General features: G+C 49.2%; 1 protein-coding gene across 3 annotated transcripts; it reads right to left on the bottom strand.

The window, feature by feature from the left end:
- Window positions 1–806: 806 nt before the first annotated feature.
- SCAMP4 (secretory carrier membrane protein 4) lies at window positions 807–22155 on the bottom strand. 3 transcript variants are annotated; one of them, XM_079960975.1, is made up of 7 exons: window positions 22080–22155; window positions 14950–15006; window positions 11798–11926; window positions 10525–10681; window positions 9004–9105; window positions 6532–6649; window positions 807–5237 (listed from the first exon to the last, which is right to left on the bottom strand). In XM_079960975.1, exons 2-7 carry the CDS (start codon window positions 14954–14956, stop codon window positions 5061–5063), a joined length of 690 nt encoding a protein of 229 aa, XP_079817101.1. In that variant the 5' UTR covers window positions 14957–15006; window positions 22080–22155; the 3' UTR covers window positions 807–5060. The 3 variants fall into 3 exon arrangements, with proteins under 3 accessions (XP_079817101.1, XP_079817102.1, XP_079817103.1); XM_079960976.1 differs by having other exon boundaries at window positions 14950–15008; window positions 22107–22117; XM_079960977.1 differs by lacking the exon at window positions 22080–22155 and adding an exon at window positions 21570–21638.
- Window positions 22156–23997: the final 1842 nt, after the last annotated feature.

Raw genomic sequence — 23997 nt, 5'->3', positions numbered from 1 at the left:
ATACCCCACCCATCTGGCTGGGCTTCCCCAACTCTGGGCTTCCAACAAAATATTAAAATACAGTAATGCATCAAACATTAAAAAGCTTCCCTAAACAGGGCCGCCTTCAGATGTCTTCTAAAAGTCAGATAGTTGTTGTTCTCTTTGATATCTGACATGAGGGCGTTCCACAGGGCGGGCGCCACCACCGAGAAGGCCCTCTGCCTGGTTCCCTGTAACCTCACTTCTCGCAGGGAGGGAACCGCCAGAAGGCCCTCGGCGCTGGACCTCAGTGTCCGGGTAGAACGATGGGGGTGGAGACGCTCCTTCAGGGATACAGGACTGAGGCCGTTTAGGGCTTTAAAGGTCAGCCCGAACATTTTCAATTGTGCTCAGAATTGGTTATCTCCCGCTTGGACTACTGCCATGCACTCTCCGTGAGGCTACCTTTCAAGGTCAGCATCATCGCTTTGAATTGTGCTTCGAAACATCCTGGGAGCCAATGTAGGTCTTTCAGGACCAGTGTTCTGTGGTCTTGGCGGCCGCTCCCAGTCCCCAGTCTGGCTGCCACATTCTGGATTAGTTGTAGTTTCCGGGTCACCTTCAAAGGTAACCCCACATAGAGCGCATGGCAGTAGTCCGAGCAGGAGATAACCAGAGCATGCACCACACTGGCCAGACAGTCTGCGGGAAGCGTACGGTCATCTTCGTTGCCCATTGTGAGGATGCTGAACCAGATGAGCCCCCTTGGGCCTGATCCTGCTGAAGGACCCTCCCTGAATTTCCCGTCCATTTAACCATCGCACAAAACACACAGAGGCTCTTCCTTTCCAGTAGGCAAACTTTTAATTCCGTTTTTATTTTTAAAGTCACCAAAAATCGTCCAACGAGATCATTACGCGATGCAAAATAAAAAATCAACGTGACGGATAGAGAGTTGGCAGAGTTGAAACCCCACCCTCACTTACCCGCCCCTCCAAAGAAAGGCATCAGTTAGTTCCCTTGTGTAAACATGGTGTTACAAACGTATTTTCCTGTTTATTAAACAACAACAAAAAGAGAGTTATCGGTAGGTTATATTAAGACTGTACACTCTGCGTGGAGATCCAGTTTTTGAGATTTAAGAAAAACAGATCGCACGTGGCTCCGAAGGTGGATCTGCGATGCTAGGAAAAAGCAAGGGGTTTTTTTCCGTTTTGGGGGAGAGACAGAGATCTTGAACGTGAGGGGGCATGGCATCGAATAGACTACAATTCCCAGGATTCCCTGGGGTCAAGACAAAAGGGTGCAGGAGCGAGGAAAACACAGGCCAGTTTTGTAGGTCCTAGATTTCTAGGAAGTATTTGGCGAACGTTTGCCGCCTTGGCTTGGTAACGTAAAAAACCACACACACAACCACAACACCCCTGGTGTGCAGAACGTCGACCCCCCAAAAACCCAAGTCTCCGCTTCTAAGGTGTTCGCTAGGTTTGTTTTGTATAAATGGGGGGAGACTTCTCCCCCAAAATGAAACAGGAGAGTACAGAAACTTGGCTTTACACTGGAGCCGTGAGATGGGAAAGCGATGTGGGGTTTTTAAAAACATAATTCTGCAACCAAGCAGGATTCGAACCCGCTGCTTACAGCTCATAGGTCACTCAGCACCCCTATTTGCAAAGCGCTCCCCCCTCCCTGACTGGGGGGGCTCCGAAGGGCCACGATCCAGGCACCTCGCTGCCAACTCAGGGAGGTGGGGCGACCGCCCCATCAATCCCGCAGGCGTCTTGTAAATACCCGGATGCTCTTTCGACCCCCCCAAAACACCCCCCATAGGAGAAAGGGGTTCAGGAGAAAGCAACATAGTACTGTTCCTGCCAGGGGGGTTCGAAACGGCTGGTCTTTTGGCATGTTTTTGGGGGGTGGAGCTGCAAAATAATCGTAATCACTGCAGGTGTTGACTTAAGGCAGCGGTTTTCATGTTGCCCAAAACATCTGGAGGGCCGCAGGTTGGGGATGTCAGCTTTAGGGTATTGCAGGTGACGTCTGAGCGGTTCTCAAGCCGTGGGACCCCAGATGTTGTTGGACTACACCTCCCATCGTCCCTGAGCTCTGGCCTTGCTAGCTAGGGGTGATGGGAGTTGTAGTTCAACACCTGGGGATGTTGAGAAAGGCTGATTTGGGGAAACCGTGGCTGGGCTTGGAATGCAGGTAGGGGGACGGACGGACGACACACCTTAAGGAGTCTTTGGGGTCTGAATCTGGGGGGCACCCCACATCCCCCAAAAGCATTTTGTAGTATGCGAGAGGAATGGCTCTGTTGGCAAGATATATAGGAACGTCTCTATTTAGGAGAGAGGCAATGTTGGGGGGGCAACAACTGCCGCCCTGGCCCCACGGTCAAAAATGGATCCCATCCTTATCTGGGGGGGGCAGCCAGGTTCCTTGCCCCCAGTGCAAAACAGGCTGGGTTTGCGGACTCTTGAGTTGAGGGTCGCCACCCCGTAAGGAGGTTTTCGGACCCCCGCGATTTTCGGGTTGCCCGGTGCAAGATTTCGCCGCGAGAGAGGGGAGAAGTTCAGAGCGTATTTACAAGATGTTGGTCCTTTCGAGTAAGAAGGGGAGGAACGCCCCCCCTCCTCAGGTGTAAACAAAACCACAAACCCCGTAGCAAGGAAAATAAGAGCAAAATCAAGTTATGACGGAAGGGATTTTTTTTTGCAATCCGGTAAGGCACATGTCGTTAAAAGACCACTGACCCCAACACTAAAGTCTGCACTGGAACGTTAAGGCAGTCTCAAACTGCTCTAAACAGTCCCCCCCCCCAAAACCAAGGCATCTTGGGAATTATAGTTCTCCCCAGGGTGTTGTTAGGCAAGCCCTAGTCCACTCGCTGGGCGGTTTAATTATCTTGCCTAGAGAACTCACTGGGGACGGGAGGGAATCGGGGTCTCCTGAGCACACTGGGCACCCCCGGGAAAACTACAGTTCCCGGGAGTTTTTAGGAGAAGCCAGGACTGCTTAAAGGGGGCACGATACCGCTTTGAATGTTTAGGGGGCCTAAAAGACCACCCTGCTTTTTAGCCCTGCCCCAATTCCTGCTCCATCCCGTAAAAATAGTTTTCACATTCGTAGTTTCCACCCAGTCGCGCCCCCCAATCGCTCTGGGTGTTTTGAGAAACCCACGTACCCCCCCCCCCGGAAAGTTCCTGGTTAATGCATCCTAATTCCGCTCCTCAAAGGGTGGGGGGAGCAGAATAGCTAAGGCAAGACAAGGAAACGAACGGGCGCGTTTTGATTCTGGCAAGGCTTGGGGAAGCGAAGATGAGCCCCCCCCCCCAAAAAAAAACACACAACACAATGCAACTGTTTGCAAGAAATAAAAACAGCATGCGTGCACCGCACACTTAAAGCACGACGATGCCATTTCATAAACAGTTCGTGGCTTCCCCGAAAGTAATCCTGGGAGTTATAGTTCGCGAAGGGCGCCGGGAATTGTTTGGAGGTGACTGTATCCCCCCGCACCCAACTACCGTTCTCAAAAACCCCCTCCAAGAGTCGCTAACTGGCAAACTGTAACTCCACAAAGAGAACGCAAGGCGCCTGCAAGTAACCCCCGGCGCCCTCCGCAAACTATAACTCCCGGGATTCTTTGGCAGGGGTGGAGGGGGAAAGCCATGGAGGTCTGAAGCGGTCCCATGGCGTTTTTAATGGACAGTGCGGACGGGGGAATAAAGGAAAGCAAAATTCTGGGGTGACATACAGCGTTTGCTGGTTCCAAAATGAAATTTTCGACCGAGGGGTCCAGTTCTATCTCGGTTATGCTGGGAGTCGAAGCCAAAAGCCGGGTGGGTTTCCAAGAGGGAGTAAAGGCAGGAGAAGGCCCCCACCTCATAGGCTCCATCACCCAGTCCTGTGGGGATCAAAGCTGCTGTGATATTTGGGTGGAAGAAGAGTAAGTGCTGTTCAGGATTTGTGGGGCGGGCCCAGCTCACCTGCTTATAGCGTGGGTGGCTGGGGGGTCACAGTTGATGGCCATGGGCCCGATTCAGCTCTGAAGCTGAAACTCGGAAGGCGAAGCTTTGCTGGGTTGAAATCTGCTGGGATACGATCCGCCAGTACCGAAGAGAGAAGCCCACTACCGTTTTGGGGTTCCCAGGCCAAACGCAAGGTCTTCCTCGTCTAGCTCAGGTAAGTTTGCGTTTGCGACGGGAACGAGTAGCAGGGAAGCATCGAAAAAACACACACAGCCCCAAAGTCCTCAACCGATCAAAACTAAAGCACCCTCTTTCCACCCTGGACTCAACATTTCAGTGTTTCCCCCGGTCGCCCCGAAACAGATCCCTGCATGCAGAAATTGAGCACAGAGAGAGATTCTGGTTTTCTGCCTGCGGGGACTTCCTCCGTTTTTCGCGCTTCCCCCACAACGTATCTTAAGTTCTCCCTCACCGCTGCGGCCTCAAAGGAATGGCAGAGATCGAGAACGGGCAACGCCATTCTTGGGCACGTAACAAAAAAAATAAAATAATAACAATCAAAGGCTTCTTTCTCCTCCTCTCACAACTATTTGCATGAGCGGAGGCTCCCGAAAATGACGCGAAAAATGCAAAACAGCCCGCAGACGAAGAAGGTGGCGGTGATCCGCTGCTCTCTTAGGCAAAAGGTTGACCACGAAGGCAGATTTAAGGAAGGTTTAAGGATGTGACTTTTTTCCCCTGGGCCTGTGTCATTCATCCATTGGCAAAAAAGTGAGAATGGACACAGGGAGAATAGAGGAATAGAAATGGCAGCTCACATCCCTCAAGGCAAACTAGTCAGACGTTGGCAACAGCCACGCTTCCTGCAGTTGCAAACTAGCAACCTCCTCCAAGTTCTTCTGCGGTCGCCAAAAAGGCAAGGAGAACATTCAGATGATTTGAAACAAAAAGAGAGAGAGACAGGGAAAAAAACCAGGGAAAAGAAGATGAACGTCGTGCGTGTTATTCTTCCACCCAGAATTTTTAAAAAAATCCGCAAAAACTGCAAGATGTAAAAATAAAAATTTGCACAGCGATCCGAAAAAACAAACGATCCGGGCGCAAGTCTGACGGGAGCTGGTTTTGAACTCACGGCCACCTGCCTCCGGGAGGGTAGTTGGGGACGGTCGGGTACTCAGGGAGACTGTTCCCAGAGAAGTTGCTGAACTGAGCTTCCCGGCTCGGGGGGTCACGCCACGACCCCGTCTGCCACTCGTCCTGAGCTTTCTGGAAGCTTCCGCCGCCGCCGCGGTAAAGCCGGTGGACCTGGTTTCAGAGAGGGAGGGGAGTTTAAAAGGCGGGTCAAAATGGGAGCACCTCGCACTCAAAACCCCGCAGACAGCGCTTCTGGGAAGTGCAGAGAACTACGGAATATTCCCCGCTACCAGTTAAAAATAGTGTGCGTGCATGCACACACCGTAGCTGTCAATGTTTTCCTTTTTTTAAGGGAAATTGTGGCGCTGTGGGTTAAACCACAGAGCCTAGGACTTGCCGATCAGAAGGTCGGCGGTTCAAATCCCCGCAATGACGGGGTGAGCTCCTGTTTCTCGGTCCCTGCTCCTGCCAACCTAGCAGTTCGAAAGCATGTCAAAGTGCAAGTAGATAAATAGGTGCCACTCCGGTGGGAAGGTAAACCGCGTATCTGTGCGCTGCTCTGGTTTGCCAGAAGCAGCTTCGTCCTGCTGGCCACATGACCCGGAAGCTGTATGCTGGCTCCCTCGGCCAGTAAAGCGAGATGAGTGCCGCAACCCCAGAGTCGGCCACGACTGGACCTAATGGTCAGGGGTCACTTTACCTTTACCCTTATTCCGAATAGGATTCCTCACAAGAAAAGGGGAAAGTTGACAGCTATGGCACACACCCTTTTACGCATGCCCCAACCGCAGTCAGACTCTAGTCGATAAGACTTGAATTAAATCTTATATATTTTTACAGAAAGACTCATCCTTGCTGGTATAAATCTTCACATTTACAACCAGGTGAAGGTTTCGTTTTTGGAATGATATACTTTCAGAGCAGTTTTCACAACTCTATAAAAAATTGCTGATTTGGTGGTATTACTAGAAATACGTGGGACGTGGGTGGCACTGTGGGTTAAACCCCAGAGCCTAGGGCTTGCCGATCAGAAGGTCGGCGGTTCGAATCCCCACGACGGGGTGAGCTCCCGTTGCTCGGTCCCTGCTCCTGCCAACCTAGCAGTTCAAAAGCACGTCAAGTGCAAGTAGATAAATAGGTACCACTCCGGCGGAAAGGTAAATGGCATTTCCGTGTGCTGCTCTGATTCGCCAGAAGCGGCTTAGTCCTGCTGGCCGCATGACCCGGAAGCTGTACGCCGGCTCCCTCGGCCAGTAAAGCCAGATGAGCGCCACAACCCCAGAGTCGGCCACGACTGGACCTAATGGTCAGGGGTCCCTTTACCAGAAATACGTAATGAAATGAAACAAGTTAACAAGGTTTAACAAGTTAACTGTTTACATTTGGGCAACTTTTCCGCTGTGCTTTATTGGAAGGAGAAAAACAACCGTTTCCGTAATAGAAATTTAAACGAAACCTCGCTTACCCGCAGAAGGCAGACCAGCATAACCAGTGCCGAAAACGTGAACATGATCGCCGGGATGAGCATGATGACGGCAGCGCCGACGCTCGTGCCGAAGAACGTCACGGCCGCGAGCCAACCGCTGGAAGAGAAGAAAAGGGCACCCGGTCATTGCCGAATGGGGAAGCTTGCATTCTGGCGCAGACTTTCTCATGAAAGCTTCCTGGCTGATTTCCAGCAGTTCCCTGGGGACAAGTCCAAAGGTGGGGTCTAGCTCAGGTAGGTTGGCGTTTGGGATGGGATTGAGTAACAGGGGAGCATCAAAAAAATCACACAAAGCCCCAAAACGTTCCAAAGTCCTCAACCGATCGAGATCTCCAAGAAAAGCACCCTCTTTTCCCCCTGGAGTCAACAATTCAGTGTTTCCCCCGGTCGCCCCGAAATAAATCCCTGCATGCAGAAATTGAGCACAGAGGGAGATTCTGGTTTTCCACCTGCGGGGACTTCCTCAGTTTTTCGCACTTCCCCCACAACGTATCTTAAGTTCTCCCTCACCGCTGCGGCCTCAAAGGAATGGCAGAGATCGAGAACGGGCAACGCCATTCTTGGGCACATAACGAAAAAATAAAATAATAGTAATCAAAGGCTTCTTTCTCCTCCTCTCACAACCATTTTCATGAGCGGAGGCTCCCGAAAATGATGCGAAAAACGGGGCAGACCTTCTCATAAAAGCTTCCTGGCTCTGATTTTCAGCAAGGAGAGCGGAAGTCTTAGGACAACAAACTGGTGCCATTTGCAAATCACTAAGTGACGCAAATCCTATCCATGCCCAAACCTGTTTGGGCGTTCCGTCTGTCTGTCCTACAGCCCCTGTGAGGCTCAACAAGGCTTGCTCCGGGCTAGAGGCCCATCGTAAGCCGTGAGATATTCTTCTTTCTCGTCTTGGAGGGAATATTATTTGTGATGTGTTAAGACGACGACACAGAGAGTGAGCTGATCTATGGGACTCTCTCCCCTAACCCAGAAAGACAGCTCCTTAAGATGTTCCAGAATGCGGCAGCCAGACTGGGGACTGGGAGCGGCCGCCGGGACCACATAACACCGGTCCTGAGAGATCTGCATTGGCTCCCAGTATATTTCCGAGCACAATTCAAAGTGTTGGTGCTGACCTTGAAAGCCCTAAATGGTCCAGTAGACCTTAAGGAGCATCTCCACCCCCATCATTCAGCCCGGACACCGGGGTCCATCTCCCGAGGGCCTTCTGGCGGTTCCCTCCCTACGAGAAGTGAGGTTACAGGGAACCAGACAGAGGGCCTTCTCGGTGGTGGCGCCCGACCTGTGGAACGCCCTCCCACCAGATGTCAAGGAAATAAGCAGCTATCTTATTTGTAAAAGACATCTGAAGGCAGCCCTGTTTAGGGAAGTTTTTAATATTTAATGCTGTATTGTTTTTAACACTTGATTGGGAACCGCCCGGAGTGGCTGGGGAAGCTCAGCCAGATAGACGGGGTATAAATTATTATTATTATTAATTATTATTAATTATTATTATTATTATTATTATTATTATTATTATTATTATTAGTTTCCACCGCACATATGAAGATCGATCGGGAAATGTCCACTTGCAACACGTTGATTTTCAACTGGACACTGTCCAAGTCCGGCCGGCCAGCATCGCACAATTTCCACGTGATGCGAGGACAGGACCTTTCTTGGGGAATCAAGGCCCTCTTTCTCTCGACGGGTCTGGGGTGGTCCTGTGAGAGATCTCGCAGGGATTCGTGTGGCCCTGGGAGATCTTGTGAGAGCCAGAGCACACGGGAGTTGGGTTCTGACGATTTGAGTACGGTCGTACCTTGGATTCCAAACGCCTTGGTACAGTGGTGCCCCGCAAGACGAACGCCTCACAAGACAGAAAACCCGCTAGACGAAAGGGTTTTCCGTTTTGGAGGTGCTTCGCAAAACGAATTTCCCTATGGGCTTGCTTCGCAAGACGAAAATGTCTTGCGAGTTCCTGCGGGGTTTTTTCCCTCTCCCCCCCCCTTTTCCTAAGCTGCTAAGCCGCTTATCTGCTTATCCGCTAAGCTGATAAGCCGCTAAAAGCCGCTAATAGCGCTAATCCGCTAAGCCGTCAATGGGCTTGCTTCGCAAGACGAAAAAACCGCTAGACGAAGAGACTCGCGGAACGGATTAATTTCGTCTTGCGAGGCACCACTGTACTCGGACATTTTGGCTCCCGAACAGCGCAAACCGGAAGTAAGTGTTCCAGTTTGTGAACGTTCTTTGGAACCCAGACATCCGACGGGGCTTCCGATTGGTTGCAGGAAGCTCCAGCAGCCAATCGGAATCCGCGCCGGACGTTCGGCGTCCAAAAATGGTTCGCAAACTTCCGGGTTTGTGACGTCTGGGAGCCAAAATGTCCGGCGACTCGCCCGCCCGACTTCCAAAGTACGGCTGCGTATCTTCAATCTTTTCAGAAACGAATAAACTTACCACGCTCCCCAGCCGCCGATGCCGACGGCTTGAATGACGGTCAGGACGAACTGGGCTCCGAAGACAAAGAAGAAAGCCATGAAGTTAAAAGAGCTGTCTGACCTGTGGGAGGAAATGGGAAAGAGAGAGAATTCAGCGGAGGCCAGGAGTCATCAAATGGATGAAAACACTGCAGAGAGAGAGGGCCTTCTCGGTGGTGGCACCCGTCCTGTGGAACGCCTTCCCGCCAGATGTCAAGGAGTTAACGATTGGACTTTTAGAAGACATCTGAAGGCAGCCCTGTTTAGAGAAGTTTTTAATGTGGGATGTTTTATCGTATTTTTAATAGTCTGTTTTAATAGTCCCCAGCCCACAGTGACTGGGGAAGCCCAGCCAGATGGGTGGGGTATAAATAATAAAAATTTGCTGCTGCTGCTGTTGTGACAGTGGTGCCCCGCAAGACGAATGCCTCGCAAGACGGAAAACCAGCTAGACGAAAGGGTTTTCCGTTTTGGAGGTGCTTCGCAAAACGAATTTCCCTATGGGCTTGCTTCGCCGCTTATCTGCTTATCCGCTAAGCCGATAAGCCGCTAAAAGCCGCTAATAGCGCTAATCTGCTAAGCCGTCAATGGGCTTGCTTTGCAAGACGAAAAAACCGCTAGACGAAGAGACTCGCGGAACGGATTAATTTCGTCTTGCGAGGCACCACTGTAAAAGCTTGATGTTTTATTGTGACTTCACAATTTGTTGGATATAACAAAAAATAAGAACGGAAGCCAGCTAATAATCGGTTTATTAGGCTGCGAGTTTAGTTCGGCAGTGTTTTAATTTAGAATTAAGAAATCAGGAGAGAAGAGAAGAGAAAGGTTTGGGAAGGGGAAAATAAGAGGAAAGAGAGGAAGGGAAGTCCTACGTCCCCCCCCCCCAATATGTAAGAATTTTGAAACGCAATAGAAATGCAAATAGACAGAAATTTAAAAATTACCGTATTTTTTGCTCTATAAGACTCACTTTTCCCCTCCTAAAAAGTAAGGGGAAATGTGTGTGTGCCTTATGGAGCGAATGCAGGCTGCGCAGCTATCCCAGAAGCCAGAACAGCAAGAGGGATTGCTGCTTTCACTGTGCAGCGATCCCTCTTGCTGTTCTGGCTTCTGAGATTCAGAATATTTTTTTTCTTGTTTTCCTCCTCCAAAAACTAGGTGCGTCTTGTGGTCTGGTGCGTCATATAGAGCGAAAAACACGGTAAACGTTCTCTCCGGCAGTTCAGAAGGGCTGCATCCTAGCCGGATGGGCGGGATATAAATAATATAAAAGAATAATAATTATTATTATTTTATTGTGGTTTCATAAGGCAAGATGCCGCTTCTGAACACCGCAAGGAGAAAGGTAGCACTTGGGGTGCCAGTTTCTTGATGGACTAGATTTCTCCTTGCAGAGAGGTTTTAAAAAAACAAGAAAAAGGAGCCCGTCCACAGGGCTCTTAGGAACATCAGTCCTGGAGATTTGGGGGGGGGGATAAATGCAGGTGGGCAGGCCGTTTACCGAAAGGCTTTGTAGACCGGCCGGAACCAGCAGACGTAACCGCAGGGGCTGAAAGCGAGGAGCCAGAGGAGCGCCAAGCCGAAGTTGGCCCCGGAACCGCCGGCGATCCACCAGGCCAGGCAGGCGATGAGATTAACACCCAAGGTGATGCAATAGACTGTGGAAGATGGGAGAGAGAGAGAAAAGGGAAATAAAAGAAATGCCTTAAGGCAACAGAAACGGGTTTGGATAGCTCAGTTGGGTAGGGCGTGGTGCTGATTTAACGCCACGGTTGCGGGTTCGATCCCCTTACGGGACATAGCTGCAAATTCCTTTTTCTGTTTTATATACGGTGGTACCTCGGGTTACATACGCTTCAGGTTACAGAATCCGCTAACCCAGAAATAGTGCTTCAGGTTAAGAACTTTGCTTCAGGATGAGAACAGAAATCGTGTGTGCGGCAGCGGGAGGCCCCATTAGCTAAAGTGGTGATTCATGTTAAGAACAGTTTCAGGTTAAGAACGGACCTCCGGAACGAATTAAGTACTTAACCCGAGGTACCACTGTATATCTATAATTTTTATAGGTTTTTGCACATGTTTTCCAAACATAACACCCCATCTTATACAACATAACAAACCTTTGGCTATCACAGCCTAGGGCTTCTGTCAACCTCGACTAATGAGTTTCCTGATTTTCTCTCTGATTTCGCATTTTTTAAAAAAATACAGTGAGGGGGGCGGGAAAGTATTTGATCCCCTGCTAAATTTGCCCGCTTGCCCTCTGACGAAGAAATGACCAGTCCCTAATTTTAACGGCAGGTTTATTGCAGCTGCGAGAGACAGAATAACAACAGACGGCCTTCTCGGTGGTGGCGCCCTTCAGATGTGAAGGAAATAAGCAGCTATCTTCTCTTTAAAAGACATCTTAAGGCTGCCCTGTTTAGGGAAGTTTTTAATATTTGATGCTGTATTGTTTTTAACACTTGATTAGAAGCCACACAGAGCGGCTGGGAAAACTCAGCCAGATGGGCGGGGTATAAATAATAAATTATTATTATTATAATAAATTATTATTAACAGGAAAACCCCCAGAAACCCAGAAGACAAAAGCCATGTAACTTTAATCGAAAACTACCTTTAGAAATATTTTTCCTTCAATAGCATTTTATTTTAAAAACCCTGATTTAAATTCTTTAAAAATCCCATTTTTTTATTTACTTAAAAAATAAAAATCATTGATTTTTATCCACCCTGAATGTCATCTCCCCCCCCCCCCCGGGTGGGAAACTTACAGATCCATAAGTGATAGATCCGTCTCACCAGCGTCTGATGATCGATGGGAATCTCGTCGGCAAAGTTCTGGTAGAAGCACGGTTTCAGCGGGATGAATTTGGGGAGGGGAGGGAAGTTGTTGACTTTCTCTGGGAAAAGAACGAGAAAAACCAAAGTGGGGGAAAGAGGTTTTGGGGTTTGCGAAACAGCGCTTTCGCCGCCGGAAGGTTAAGCCAGCAGCTCAAAAATGCCCCAAAACACAACAGATAGGAAAAGCTGTCCATTACGGAACCGGTTCCGTTTCAAGATGGAGGAGACATGGTGATTCTGGCTACTCCTTAACTGAAGGCAAGATTTACGCTCCCAATCTATTTCTGGGCACCAGTTTATCTGCCTCCCCATTCTACCTTTCATTTTTTTAAAAAATGATATTTATTAAAGTTTTAAATTTTGCACATAAACAAAACAACAATACATACACAAACAAAAACAAGTATAATTTCAATCTCTTTTTTTTCTTGTGACTTACTTTCCCGACCTCCTCATACCTCCCCTTTCTGTATTCCAATTTCTATTTATCAAATCAGCAAATCCTTTCCCTTATTCTCGATTTAATTTTTAGCCTTTCTTTTCTTTTTATTTAATCATTACCACTGAAAACCACTTAACTTCTAAACCCATGTCATTCTAACATTCGTTAATTTTACAATGTTTCCTAAGATAGTCCTTGAATTTCTTCCAATCTTCCTCCACCGTCTCTTTCCCCTGGTCCCAGATTCTGCCAGTCATCTCTGCCAGTCCCATGTAGTCTATCATCTTCATCTGCCATTCTTTCAAGGTGGGTAAATCTTGTGTCTTCCAATGCTTTGCAATAAGTATTCTTGCTGCTGTTGTAGCATACATAAAAAATGTTCTGTCCTTCTTTAGCAACACTTGGCTGACCATACCCAGGAGAAAGGCCTCTGGTTTCTTCAGGAAGGTATATTTAAATACCTTTTTCATTTCATTATATATCATCTCCCAGAAAGCCTTAATCCTTGGGCACATCCACCAAAGGTGAAAGAATGTACCTTCATTTTATTTACATTTCCAACATTTATTATCAGACAAGTGGTAATTTTTGGCAAGCTTGACTGGTGTCATGTACCACCTATAAATCATTTTCATAATATTCTCTCTTAGGGCATTACATGCCGTAAATTTCATACCGGTGGTCCACAACTGTTCCCAGTCAGCAAACATAATGTTATGACCAATATCTTGAGCCCACTTAATCATTCTACCTTTCAATGCTTTATTAGAGCTCTTCTCAAAGCTGCGTTCTATGCTCTATTTTATCAGACTAACAACATCCGCCGTGAGGTTGCAGGAAGCTGCAGGAAAGGAAAAGCTGAGCTCTCTTCCAGCCCCCCCCCCGAATGAGAGGCATTATTAATGAGAGTCTATAGCCTCAAAGGGACGTGGGTGGCGCTGTGGGTTAAACCACAGAGCCTAGGGCTTGCCGATCAGAAGGTCGGCGGTTCGAATCCCCGCAATGACAGGGTGAGCTCCCGTTGCTCGGTCCCTGCTCCTGCCAACCTAGCAGTTCGAAAGCACGTCAAAGTGCAAGTAGATCAATAGGTACCGCTCCGGCGGGAAGGTAAACGGCGTTTCCGTGCGCTGCTCTGGTTCGCCAGAAGCGGCTTAGTCCTGCTGGCCACATGACCCGGAAGCTGTACGCCGGCTCCCTCGGCCAATAAAGTGAGATGAGCGCCGCAACCCCAGAGTCGGCCACAACTGGACCTATGGGTCAGGGGTCCCTTTACCTTTAGGGATGCGGGTGGCGCTGTGGGTTAAACCCCAGAGCCTAGGACCTGCCGATCAGAAGGTCAGTGGTTCGAATCCCCGCAATGATGGGGTGAGCTACCGTTGCTCGATCCCTGCTCCTGCCAACCTAGCAGTTCGAAAGCAGGCCTGTGCAAGTAGATAAATAGGTACCGCTCCAGCGGGAAGGCAAACGGCGTTTCCGTGCGCTGCTCTGGTTCTCCAGAAGCGGCTTAGTCCTGCTGGCCACATGACCCGGAAGCTGTACGCTGGCTCCCTCGGCCATTAAAACGAGATGAGCGCCGCAACCCCAGAGTCGGCCACAACTGGACCTAATGGTCAGGGGTCCCTTCACCTATTATCTTATCATCTGTCAGAGATATCAGTAAGCTCCAGTGGCAACTATTATAAATCCATGCCCTCGCTAGTGATTCCCGTTAAGTGTTAGCAGCCGGACTCTGGCACTTGCCAGAGCAGAGAAACATCAGAAAACTGCTGCTGTCCATTAAAAACTATGTACAGAGGTACCTCGGTTTCTCAAGCGTCTCAGGAGCCCAACGTTTTGGTTTTCAAACACCCAAAACCCGGAAGCAATTGCTTCCATTTCGGAATGGCTTCCGCTGCGAGTTTTTCCATTTTTCCAATTGAACTTGCAGCCAGCCTTTTTTTGTGCCTCGGTTGTCGAACGTTTAGGAAGTCGAACAGACTTCCGGAACGGATTAAGTTGGGCGGTTTTGTTTTTGCTATTTATTTTGCATTTTTGTTTCTGAGGCTTTTTTTGGTTAATTTGTTTCTGCGACTGTGTGGAACCCAGTTCAGCTATTGATTATGTGACTGCAGAAATGGATAAAAGCCCCCCCATCTAAACGACGACTATCATCAGTGCAGGGAAGGAAATAATAACAATTTTTATTTTTATCATCTACAATACTGCCTTATTTATTTTACAGTACAGTACATTGATGATTGCTTTCATTTTATAGATCAATGGTCTCATTAGATGGTAAAAGTCACGTTAAATGGCTGTTTTAGGGGTTGTTTTTAAAAGTCAGGGACGGATCAATCCGTTTTGCATGGCTTTCTATGGGAAAGCCCGTCTTGGTTTTGGAACGCTTTGGTTTTGGAACGGGCGTCCGTTAACGGATCAAGTTTGAGAACCGAGGCACCACTGTATTCTGTAGGAGACGTGTACATTTCAGCCAAAGTGAACAGCAGGCCTTTTTGCACAATTCTCAAAACACACAGGAGCGCAACGGGTGTCAGAAGTGGCCTGAAAATCACAGGGTTTTCTCCAACCCCCTGAAATCAAACACTGTTTTTCACACCAGCTGGGCAGAAGGCTCAAAACCTTTCCCGCGAATCTTCTTACCTGCCATTTCGTTCTTCGGGTGTTTCCCACAGGGCGGTTTTCAAGTCAGAGTCGACCCTACGAGAGAAAAGACAAAAATTCTGAGGCTCAGCAGAACATTTCTCGTTTCTTTGGGGCAGAGGACGCCCACCTAAATGGAAAGAAAGTTAACTCGGCAAAGAAACAAAAGAGCAAAGCAGTGTTTCATTGACCCCCAAACCGAATACAGGGGTACCTCAGGTTACATACGCTTGAGGTTGCCTACGCTTCAGGTTACAGACTCCGCTAACCCAGAAATAGTGCTTCAGGTTAAGAACTTTGCTTCAGGATGTGAACAGAAATCATGCTCCGGCGGCGCGGCAGCAGCGGGAGGCCCCATTAGCTAAAGTGGCGCTTCAGGTTAAGAACAGTTTCAGGTTAAGAACGGACCTCCGGAACGAATTAAGTACTTAACCCGAGGTACCACTGTACTTAGCAACGCAGGTGATTTAAAGCAGGGGTCAGCAAACTTTTTCAGCAGAGGGCCGGTCCACTGTCCCTCGGACCTTGTGGGGGGCCGGACTATATTTTGGAAAAAAAATAAATGAATGAATTCCTATGCCCCACAAATAACCCAGAGATGTATTTTAAATAAAAGGACACATTCTACTCACGTAAAAACATGCTGATTCCCAGACCGTCTGTGTTCCGGATTTAGAAGGAAATTAGGCTGGATCCGGCCCCTGGGCCTTAGTTTGCCTACCCATGATTTGAAGTCAAGAAATATCACAGAATTTTACAGTTCGTGCAATGCAGGAATCTCGAATAAAGCATACATGACAGATGGCCGCCCAACCTCCGCTTGAAAACCTCCAAGGTAGGTGAGTCCGTCGCCTTCCACTCCACGCCCAAACAGCTCCCACTGTAGGAAAGTCCTTCCTGATGTTGAGTCGGACTCTCCTTCCTCGTCACCTGAAGTCACAGGTTCGAGTCCTGCCCTCCGGAGCGGGAGAAAACAAGCTCACTCCCTCTTCCATGCCGACAGCCCTTCAGATATTTGAAGATGGCTCTCGTATCTCCTCTCAGTCTCCTCTTTCCCAGGCTAAACGTACCCAGCTCCTGGCAGCTAAAAAAGCCAATGCAATTCTGGGCTGCATCAATAGGAGTATAGCATCTAGATCAAGGGAAGTAATAGTGCCACTGTATTCTGCTCTGGTCAGACCTCACCTGGAGTACTGTGTCCAGTTCTGGGCACCACAGTTCAAGAAGGACACGGACAAACTGGAACGTGTCCAGAGGAGGGCAACCAAAATGGTCAAAGGCCTGGAAACGATGCCTTATGAGGAACGGCTAAGGGAGCTGGGCATGTTTAGCCTGGAGAAGAGGAGGTTAAGGGGGGATATGATAACCATGTTCAAATATATAAAAGGATGTCACATAGAGGAGGGAGAAAGGTTGTTTTCTGCTGCTCCAGAGAAGCGGACACGGAGCAATGGTTCCAAACTACAAGAAAGAAGATTCCACCTAAACATTAGAAAGAACTTCCTGACAGTAAGAGCTGTTTGACAGTGGAATTTGCTGCCAAGGAGTGTGGTGGAGTCTCCTTCTTTGGAGGTCTTGGGACACAGGTGGCGCTGTGGGTTAAAGCCTCAGCGCCTAGGACTTGCCGATTGAAAGGTCGGCGGTTCGAATCCCTGCGGCGGGGTGCGCTCCTGCTGCTCGGTCCCAGCGCCTGCCAACCTAGCAGTTTGAAAGCACCTCCGGGTGCAAGTAGATAAATAGGGACCGCTTACCAGCGGGAAGGTAAACGGCGTTTCCGTGTGCGGCTCTGGCTCGCCAGAGCAGCGATGTCACGCTGGCCACGTGACCCGGAAGTGTCTCCGGACAGCGCTGGCCCCTGGCCTCTTAAGTGAGATGGGCGCACAACCCCAGAGTCTGTCAAGACTGGCCCCTACGGGCAGGGGTACCTTTACCTTTACCTTTTTAAGCAGAGGCTTGACAACCATATGTCAGGAGTGCTCTGATGGTGTTTCCTGCTTGGCAGGGGGTTGGACTCGATGGCCCTTGTGGTCTCTTCCAACTCTATGATTCTATGATTCCTTCGACCGTTCCTCATCAGGCTTGCTTTCCAGAACCTTCTGCACACCTTCCGGCCTGTCAACACCCTCCTTTAAATTGTGGTGCCCAGAACTGGACACGGGACTCCAAGTGTGGTCTGACCAAGGCGGAATAGAGCCAAAACTGTGACTCCCCTTGATCCGGACAAGTTAGAAGAAAAGAGATTCCGACTAAACAATAGGAATACAGTGGTACCTCGGGTTAAGAACTTAATTCGTTCTGGAGGTCCGTTCTTAACCTGAAACTGTTCTTAACCTGAAGCACCACTTTAGCTAATGGGGCCTCCTGCTGCCGCCGCACGATTTCTATTCTCGTCCTGAAGCAAAGTTCTTAACCCGAAGTATTATTTCTGGGTTAGCGGAGTCTGTAACCTGAAGCGTATGTAACCACTGTAACTTCCTATCGTTTGGCAGTGGAACAGGTTGCAGAAAGGGGGTCTTCGGTAACTGGGGTCCCCCCCCCCAATTTGCCCACCCGTAAACTCCGATACATGGGACACGGGTGGCGCTGTGGGTTAAACCACAGAGCCTAGGACTTGCCGATCAGAAGGTCGGCGGTTCGAATCCTCGCAATGACGGGGTGAGCTCCCATTGCTCGGTCCCTGCTCCTGCCAACCTAGCAGTTCAAAAGCACACCAGTGCAAGTAGATAAATAGGTACCGCTCCGGCGGGAAGGTAAACGGCATTTCCGTGCGCTGCTCTGGTTCGCCAGAAGCGGCTTAGTCCTGCTGGCCACATGACCCGGAAGCTGTACACCGGCTCCCTCGGCCACGACTGGACCTAATGGTCAGGGGTCCCTTTACCTTTAAGCTCCGATATGCAGCGGGTTAACGCGGCCACGCTCCGCGGAAGCCAGCCACAGCCTCCCCCTTTCATCCGGGCAGACAGAAGACCCCTTTGTCCTGAGTGCCTTTTTCCAAAAAGCACCCAGGGAGAATAATACAAAGAGGCTTGTGTGTGTCTCCATCTCTGCTCAGAAGCAGAGAAAATTTTTAATTTTTTGCCAAGCAAACAGGAGCAGCTCTACTAGAGAGTGGGAGGGCTGAATCCTAGCATAAAAACCCCAAACCACAGAGAATATTCTATTATTTCGAATAGAGGCATTCCTCCAATGGGAGGGACGGACGAATGACGACAACACAGGTTTCTCGTCTACGAAGTCGTATTTCTTTCTCTTAGGAATGAATGGCTCTCCCAAACCAATACATCCCCCTATCTTTTCCATGCGGTAAGGGAGTGTATCTCAAATTTGCCAACCCCCAATGTCTGGGGATCCCTACACGGGAGAAGGCTGCTTTAAGACAGCTGCACTATGAATTCGGTGGGCTGGACATTTCAGATTATTATTATTATTATTTATGATTTATACCACATCCATCTGGCTGGGCTTCCCCAGCCACTCTGGGCGGCTTCCAACAAAATATTAAAATACTGTAATACATCTGTCAGGGGCTCAGCTCTGACAACATCAAACATTAAACAGGTCTGCCTTCAGATGTCTTCTAAAAGTCTAGTAGTTGTTGTTCTCTTTGACATCTGGTGGGAGAGCGTTCCACAGGGCGGGCGCCACCACCGAGAAGGCCTTCTGCCTGGTTCCCTGCAACTTGGCTTCTCGCAGTGAGGGAACCGCCAGAAGGCCCTCGGAGCTGGACCTCTGTGTCCAGGCTGGACGATGGGCGTGGAGACGCTCCTTCAGGTCTACTGGGCCATTTAGGGCTTTAATGGTCAGCACCAACACTTTGAATTGTGCTCAGAAACGTCCTGGGAGCCAATGTAGGTCTTTCAGAACCAGTGTTATGTGGTCTCGGTGGCCGCTCCCAGTCCCCAGTCTAGCTGCCACATTCTGGATTAGTTGTAGTTTCCGGGTCACCTTCAAAGGCAGCCCCACGGAGAGCGCATGGCAGTAGTCCAAGCGGGAGATAACTAGAGCATGCACCACTCTGGCCAGACAGTCTGCGGGCAGGGAGGGTTTCATCCTGTGTACCAGATGGAGCTGCCCTGGAGACAGAACTGACCTGCGCCTCCATGGACAGCTGTGAGTCCAAAATGACTCCTAGGCTGCGCATCTGGTCCTTCAGGGGCACAGTCACCCCATTCAGGACCAGGGAATCCTCCACACCTGCCGGCCACCTGTCCCCCCAAAAGAGGACTTCTGTCTTGTCAGGATTCAACCTCAATCTGTTAGCTGCCATCCATCCTCCAACCGCCTCCAGACACTCACACAGGACCTTCACGGCCTTCACTGGTTCTGATTTAAAAGAGAGGTAGACCTGGAGACTTCTGGGGGTCCACAATGATCCCAAGGCAGCCCCACACTGACGCTGGCCACTCGCCGATTTAGCTGCCAAGCATAGTCTTCCCACACCAACTGTTTTTCTGCTTAAAAAAGGAAAGGAAATGTCTCTTCGAGATATCCTAGTTTCCTGCCATCTCAGATGACTGAAAAACATCCCTTGCTGAGGTCGCGAAAGCGAAGGCAGCACCCGTCACGTTCCCGGAAAACGGCATGATCAGGGAATGATAATCAGGCATGATCATATGCCTGCCTAGATTCTCCCCAAATACCATGGTAGCAAATGTGGTTCAGTGTGGTTTCCTGGCTTTGGGGAGTCCGCTGTTTTCAAACATCCAGTTTGCAAGGGAGTTAGCACTTTGTTCCAGATCACAACCGGTTCCTGGAAGCGCCGAGGATCAACCTGCACTGCAGACTTATTAATAACAATAATAATAATTTAAAATCAAGACTTTAAAAAAATCACATGAGTTGTCAGATTCCCCCTTCTCCTTCCAGGGAACTGGATTTTGGTCTGGCAACCGATTTGCAGAACTCTCGGGAGGAAGCTGTGACTCAAAAACAAAACTGCTCATCCTCTTAAGAAGAATGTGCAACTTGTCCCTTTGAGCGGATACAGCAGTCAGGGATCTTCTTTGATTCTCTAAGTGAGATCCAAACTCAACTCATGACATCAATATCACCTCCAGAAAGCAGTACTAGAGAAGACTCAAGTCAATATAATCACCCCCAACTGCTTGCTTTTACATACTATCCATACACACCCTATATATACATATACATATATATATATAAAATTCATGATCACTGCAGATGGTGACAGCAGTCACGAAATTAAAAGACGCCTGCTTCTTGGGAGAAAAGCACTGACAAGCCTAGACAGCATCTTAAAAAGTAGAGACATCACCTTGCCAACAAAGGTCCGTATAGTAAAAGCTCTGGTTTTCCCAGTAGTGATGTATGGAAGTGAGAGCTGGACCATAAAGAAGGCTGATCTCCAAAGAATGGATGCTTTTGAATTCTGGTGCTGGAGGAGACTCTTGGGAGTCCCATGGACTGCAAGAAGATCAAATCTCTCCATTCTGAAGGAAATCAGCCCTGAGTGCTGGAAGGACAGATCCTGAAGCTGAGGATCCATTACTTTGGCCACCTCAGGAGAAGAGAAGACTCCCTGGAAAAGACCCTGATGTTGGGAAAGATGGAGGGCACAAGGAGAAGGGGATGGCAGAGGACGAGATGGTGGGACAGTGTTCTCCAAGCTACCCGCGTGTGTTTGACCAAACTGGGGGAGGCAGTGGAAGACAGGAGGGCCTGTCGTGCTCTGGTCCATGGAGTCACGAAGAGTCGGACACAACTAAACGACTAAACAACAACATACACACACACATACACACACACACACACACACCTGGTGCTTAGAAAAACAGTAAGCACCTGATGTTTAAATAAATATTATTTAGTTGTTCAAAGTGCAAATAAAAAAACTAGCAAAACCAACTGTTGCATATCAAACACAATGCACCAACTAAAGCAAATATAAATATTGCTGCAAAGTCAAGTCCAGCAAATGTAATTGCGCTATTTTATGAGCTTGTCTCAGGGCGGTGCACAAATATAACTTAATAATAATAATAATGAAAATGATGATGATAATTGTTTGTTTGTGTGTTTGTTTGTTTGTACCCCGCCCATGTGATGGGCTTGCCCAGGCCACCTCTGGGCAGCTTCCAAAATAAATGTTTTCATTTATTCTGCGAAAAAACAACTAAAGCAAATCAATTATTGCTGCAAGGTCAAATCTCACCAATATAATTGCACTATTCTATGAGCTTCTCTCAGGGCTGTGTACAAATATAACAATAGTATTAATGATAATAATGACAATGACAACAATATTAATAATAATGACAACAACAACAATAAATATTATTTACCTATTCAAACCAACAAACTCAAACTCAATGCACAACTTTGCAAAACCAAATGAAGCATATGCAATTATTGTGCAAAATCAAATCTAACCAATATAATTGCACTATTCTATGAGCTTCTCTCAGGGCCGTGTACTATTATAATAACAATAACAATGATAAGGATAATAAATATTTGTTAAAACATATTATAAAAACATAGCAAAACCAACTGTTGCATAGCAAATGCACCGCTTCCAAACCAACTAAGAACGGTAACAATGAAAATGACAAAAAGAGTAATAATAATGACAACAACCATAATAAATATTATTTACAGACCCAAATCAACTGTTGCACAGCAAACTCAAAATACACCACTTTGCAAAACCAACCGAAGCAAATGCAATTACTGCTGCAAAGTCGAATCTCACCAACACAATTGCACTATTCTAGGAGCTTTTTTCAGAGCAGTGCACAAATATAATAATAGTATCAATGCAAATGACAACAGCAAGAGTAAAAATAATGAGGACAACAATAATAAATATTATTTACATACCCAAAACCAGCTGTTGCACAGCAAACTCAATGCACCACTTTGCAAAACCAAACAGAGCAAATGCAATTATTGCTGCAAAGAGGAATTGCAATACCAGCCCAGCAATGGCCCCCGTTGCAAAGGGAGCCACCCCCCCCCCCCGCCTTGCACACGCGCCGGGCGTGCAACACGCGCCCTTTGCCCGGGCTCCTGGTGCAAGCCCCGCCCCCTCCCCCCAGCCAGCCAATCAGCGGCCTCCCCGGGCCTGAGGGCGTTTTGGGAAGCGGGAGCCGCGGCTCCGGGTCCGTTACCTCCGCCGCCGCCTCTGCCAGCATCTGCCGCCGACGCCAACGCCGCCCTTCGCTCTTTCTCCCCCCCACAACCGGCCCTCCGGTGCCACGCGGTGGCCTCTGGGAGTCGTAGTCCGCGAAGAGGCTCCCCTCATAGGGCGTCGCGGGAGGCAGGACTGCAACTCCCGTCGGCCACCGCGGCCGGTCACGGGACGGCCGCCAACACCGCCCTTCGCTCTTTTCCCCGCCCTCCGCTTCCGCGCGGTCGCCCCTGGGAGTCGTAGTCCTCGAGGAGGCTCCCCTCATAGGCCGTCGCGGGAGGCGGGACTGCAACTCCCGTCGGCCACCGCGGCCGTCACGAGATGGCCATCCGCTTGCGGGCGCCTAGAGAGAGAGAGAGAGAGGGAGGGAAGAGAAGAACATAGACTTTTCCTGTAGACTCGCACGCGGGGACGGACTTCCGGGATTCGTTTGGGAAGGAAGAAGCTTCAGGCGGCCAGCAGGTCCAAGACTTAAGCCCAAAAAAAATGTTGTTGTTGTTTAGTCGTGTCCGCCTCTCTGTGACCCCCTGGACCAGAGCACGCCAGGTCCTCCTGTCTTCCACTGCCTCCCACGGTTTGGTCAAACTCATGCTGGCACCTTCGAGAACACTGTCCCACCATCTCGTCCTCCGTCGTCCCCTTCTCCTTGGGCCCTCCATCTTTCCCAACATCAGGGTCTGATGAGCAGCTGAGCCCCGCTCTGGGGGATTTCGGCAAAAGGCTCCCTTCCTTGACCCCTTCTGGGTGGTTGGGGGGAGGACACCTGCTTGGCATGCAGAAGGCTCTGGGTTCAATCCCTGGCGTCTTGAGGTTGGGCCGGGAAAGGTCTCCGTTCGAAAGCATTTATTCCCTTGAGGACGGGAGACTTGGTTCCTTTTAAATGAAGGGCAAGAGGGAGGACAGTTGCTTGGCATGCGGAAGGCTCTGGGTTCAATCCCTGGCGACTTCAGGTAGGGCTGGGAAAGGCCTCCGTTCGAAAGCGTTTATTCCCTTGAGGACGGGAGACTGTTCCTTTTAAATGAAGGGCAAGAGGGAGGACAGTTGCTTGGCATGCAGAAGGCTCTGGGTTCAGTCTCCGGGTCTTCTTTGCATGATGGAAGAGCATCACTCTGCCTGCACCCCTGGACAGATGCTACCAGCCAGTGCAGACAATACTGAGCTGCAGGTCAGTCTTGGTATTTGTTGTTGTTTAGTCGTTTCGTTGTGTCCGCCTCTTGGTGACCCCCTGGACCAGAGCACGCCAGGCCCTCCTGTCTTCCACTGCCTCCAGCAGTTTGGTCAAACTCATGCTGGTAGCTTGGAGAACACTGTCCCATCATCTCACCCTCCATCGTCCCCTTCTCCTTGTGCCCTCCATCTTTGCCAACATCAGGGTCTTTTCCAGGGAGTCTTCTCTTCTCATGAGGTGGCCAAAGTCTTGGAGCCTCAGCTTCAGGATCTGTCCTTCCAGTGAGCACTCAGGGCTGATTTCCTTCCGAACGGAGAGGTTTGATCTTCTTGCAGTCCATGGGACTCTCAAGAGTCTCCTCCAGCACCAGAATTCAAAAGCATCCATTCTTCGGTGATCAGCCTTCTTGATGGTCCAGCTCTCACTTCCATACATCACTACTGGGAAAACCATGGCTTTAAGTATACGGACCTTTGTCAACAAAGATTGTCCTAATACATATACTTTTGTTGTTGTTTAGTCATTTAGTCGTTTCCACCTCTTTGTGACCCCCTGGACCAGAGCACGCCAGGCCCTCCTGTCTTCCACTGCCTCCCGCAGTTTGGTCAGACTCATATCCGTAGCTTCGAGAACACTGTCCCACCATCTTGTCCTCTGTTGTCCCCTTCTGCCCTCCATCTTTCCCAGCATCAGGGTCTTTTCCAGGGAGTCTTCTCTTCTCTTATGAGGT

The sequence above is a fragment of the Podarcis cretensis genome (assembly GCF_951804945.1).
Source record: "Podarcis cretensis genome assembly, chromosome: 18".
In the NCBI taxonomy this organism is placed as follows: domain Eukaryota; kingdom Metazoa; phylum Chordata; class Lepidosauria; order Squamata; family Lacertidae; genus Podarcis; species Podarcis cretensis.
This window is presented reverse-complemented; position numbering and strand designations above follow the sequence as displayed.

What these genes read in the sequence shown, in the direction of transcription:
- SCAMP4 (XM_079960975.1), bottom strand. An exon ending in GATCTATCACTTATGGATCT is followed by an intron (nt 10,682 to 11,797) that starts GTAAGTTTCCCA and finishes CATCTTCCACAG; the next exon opens with TCTATTGCATCACCTTGGGT. An exon ending in ATCGGCGGCTGGGGAGCGTG is followed by an intron (nt 6,650 to 9,003) that starts GTAAGTTTATTC and finishes CTTCTCTTCCAG; the next exon opens with CGGTTGGCTCGCGGCCGTGA.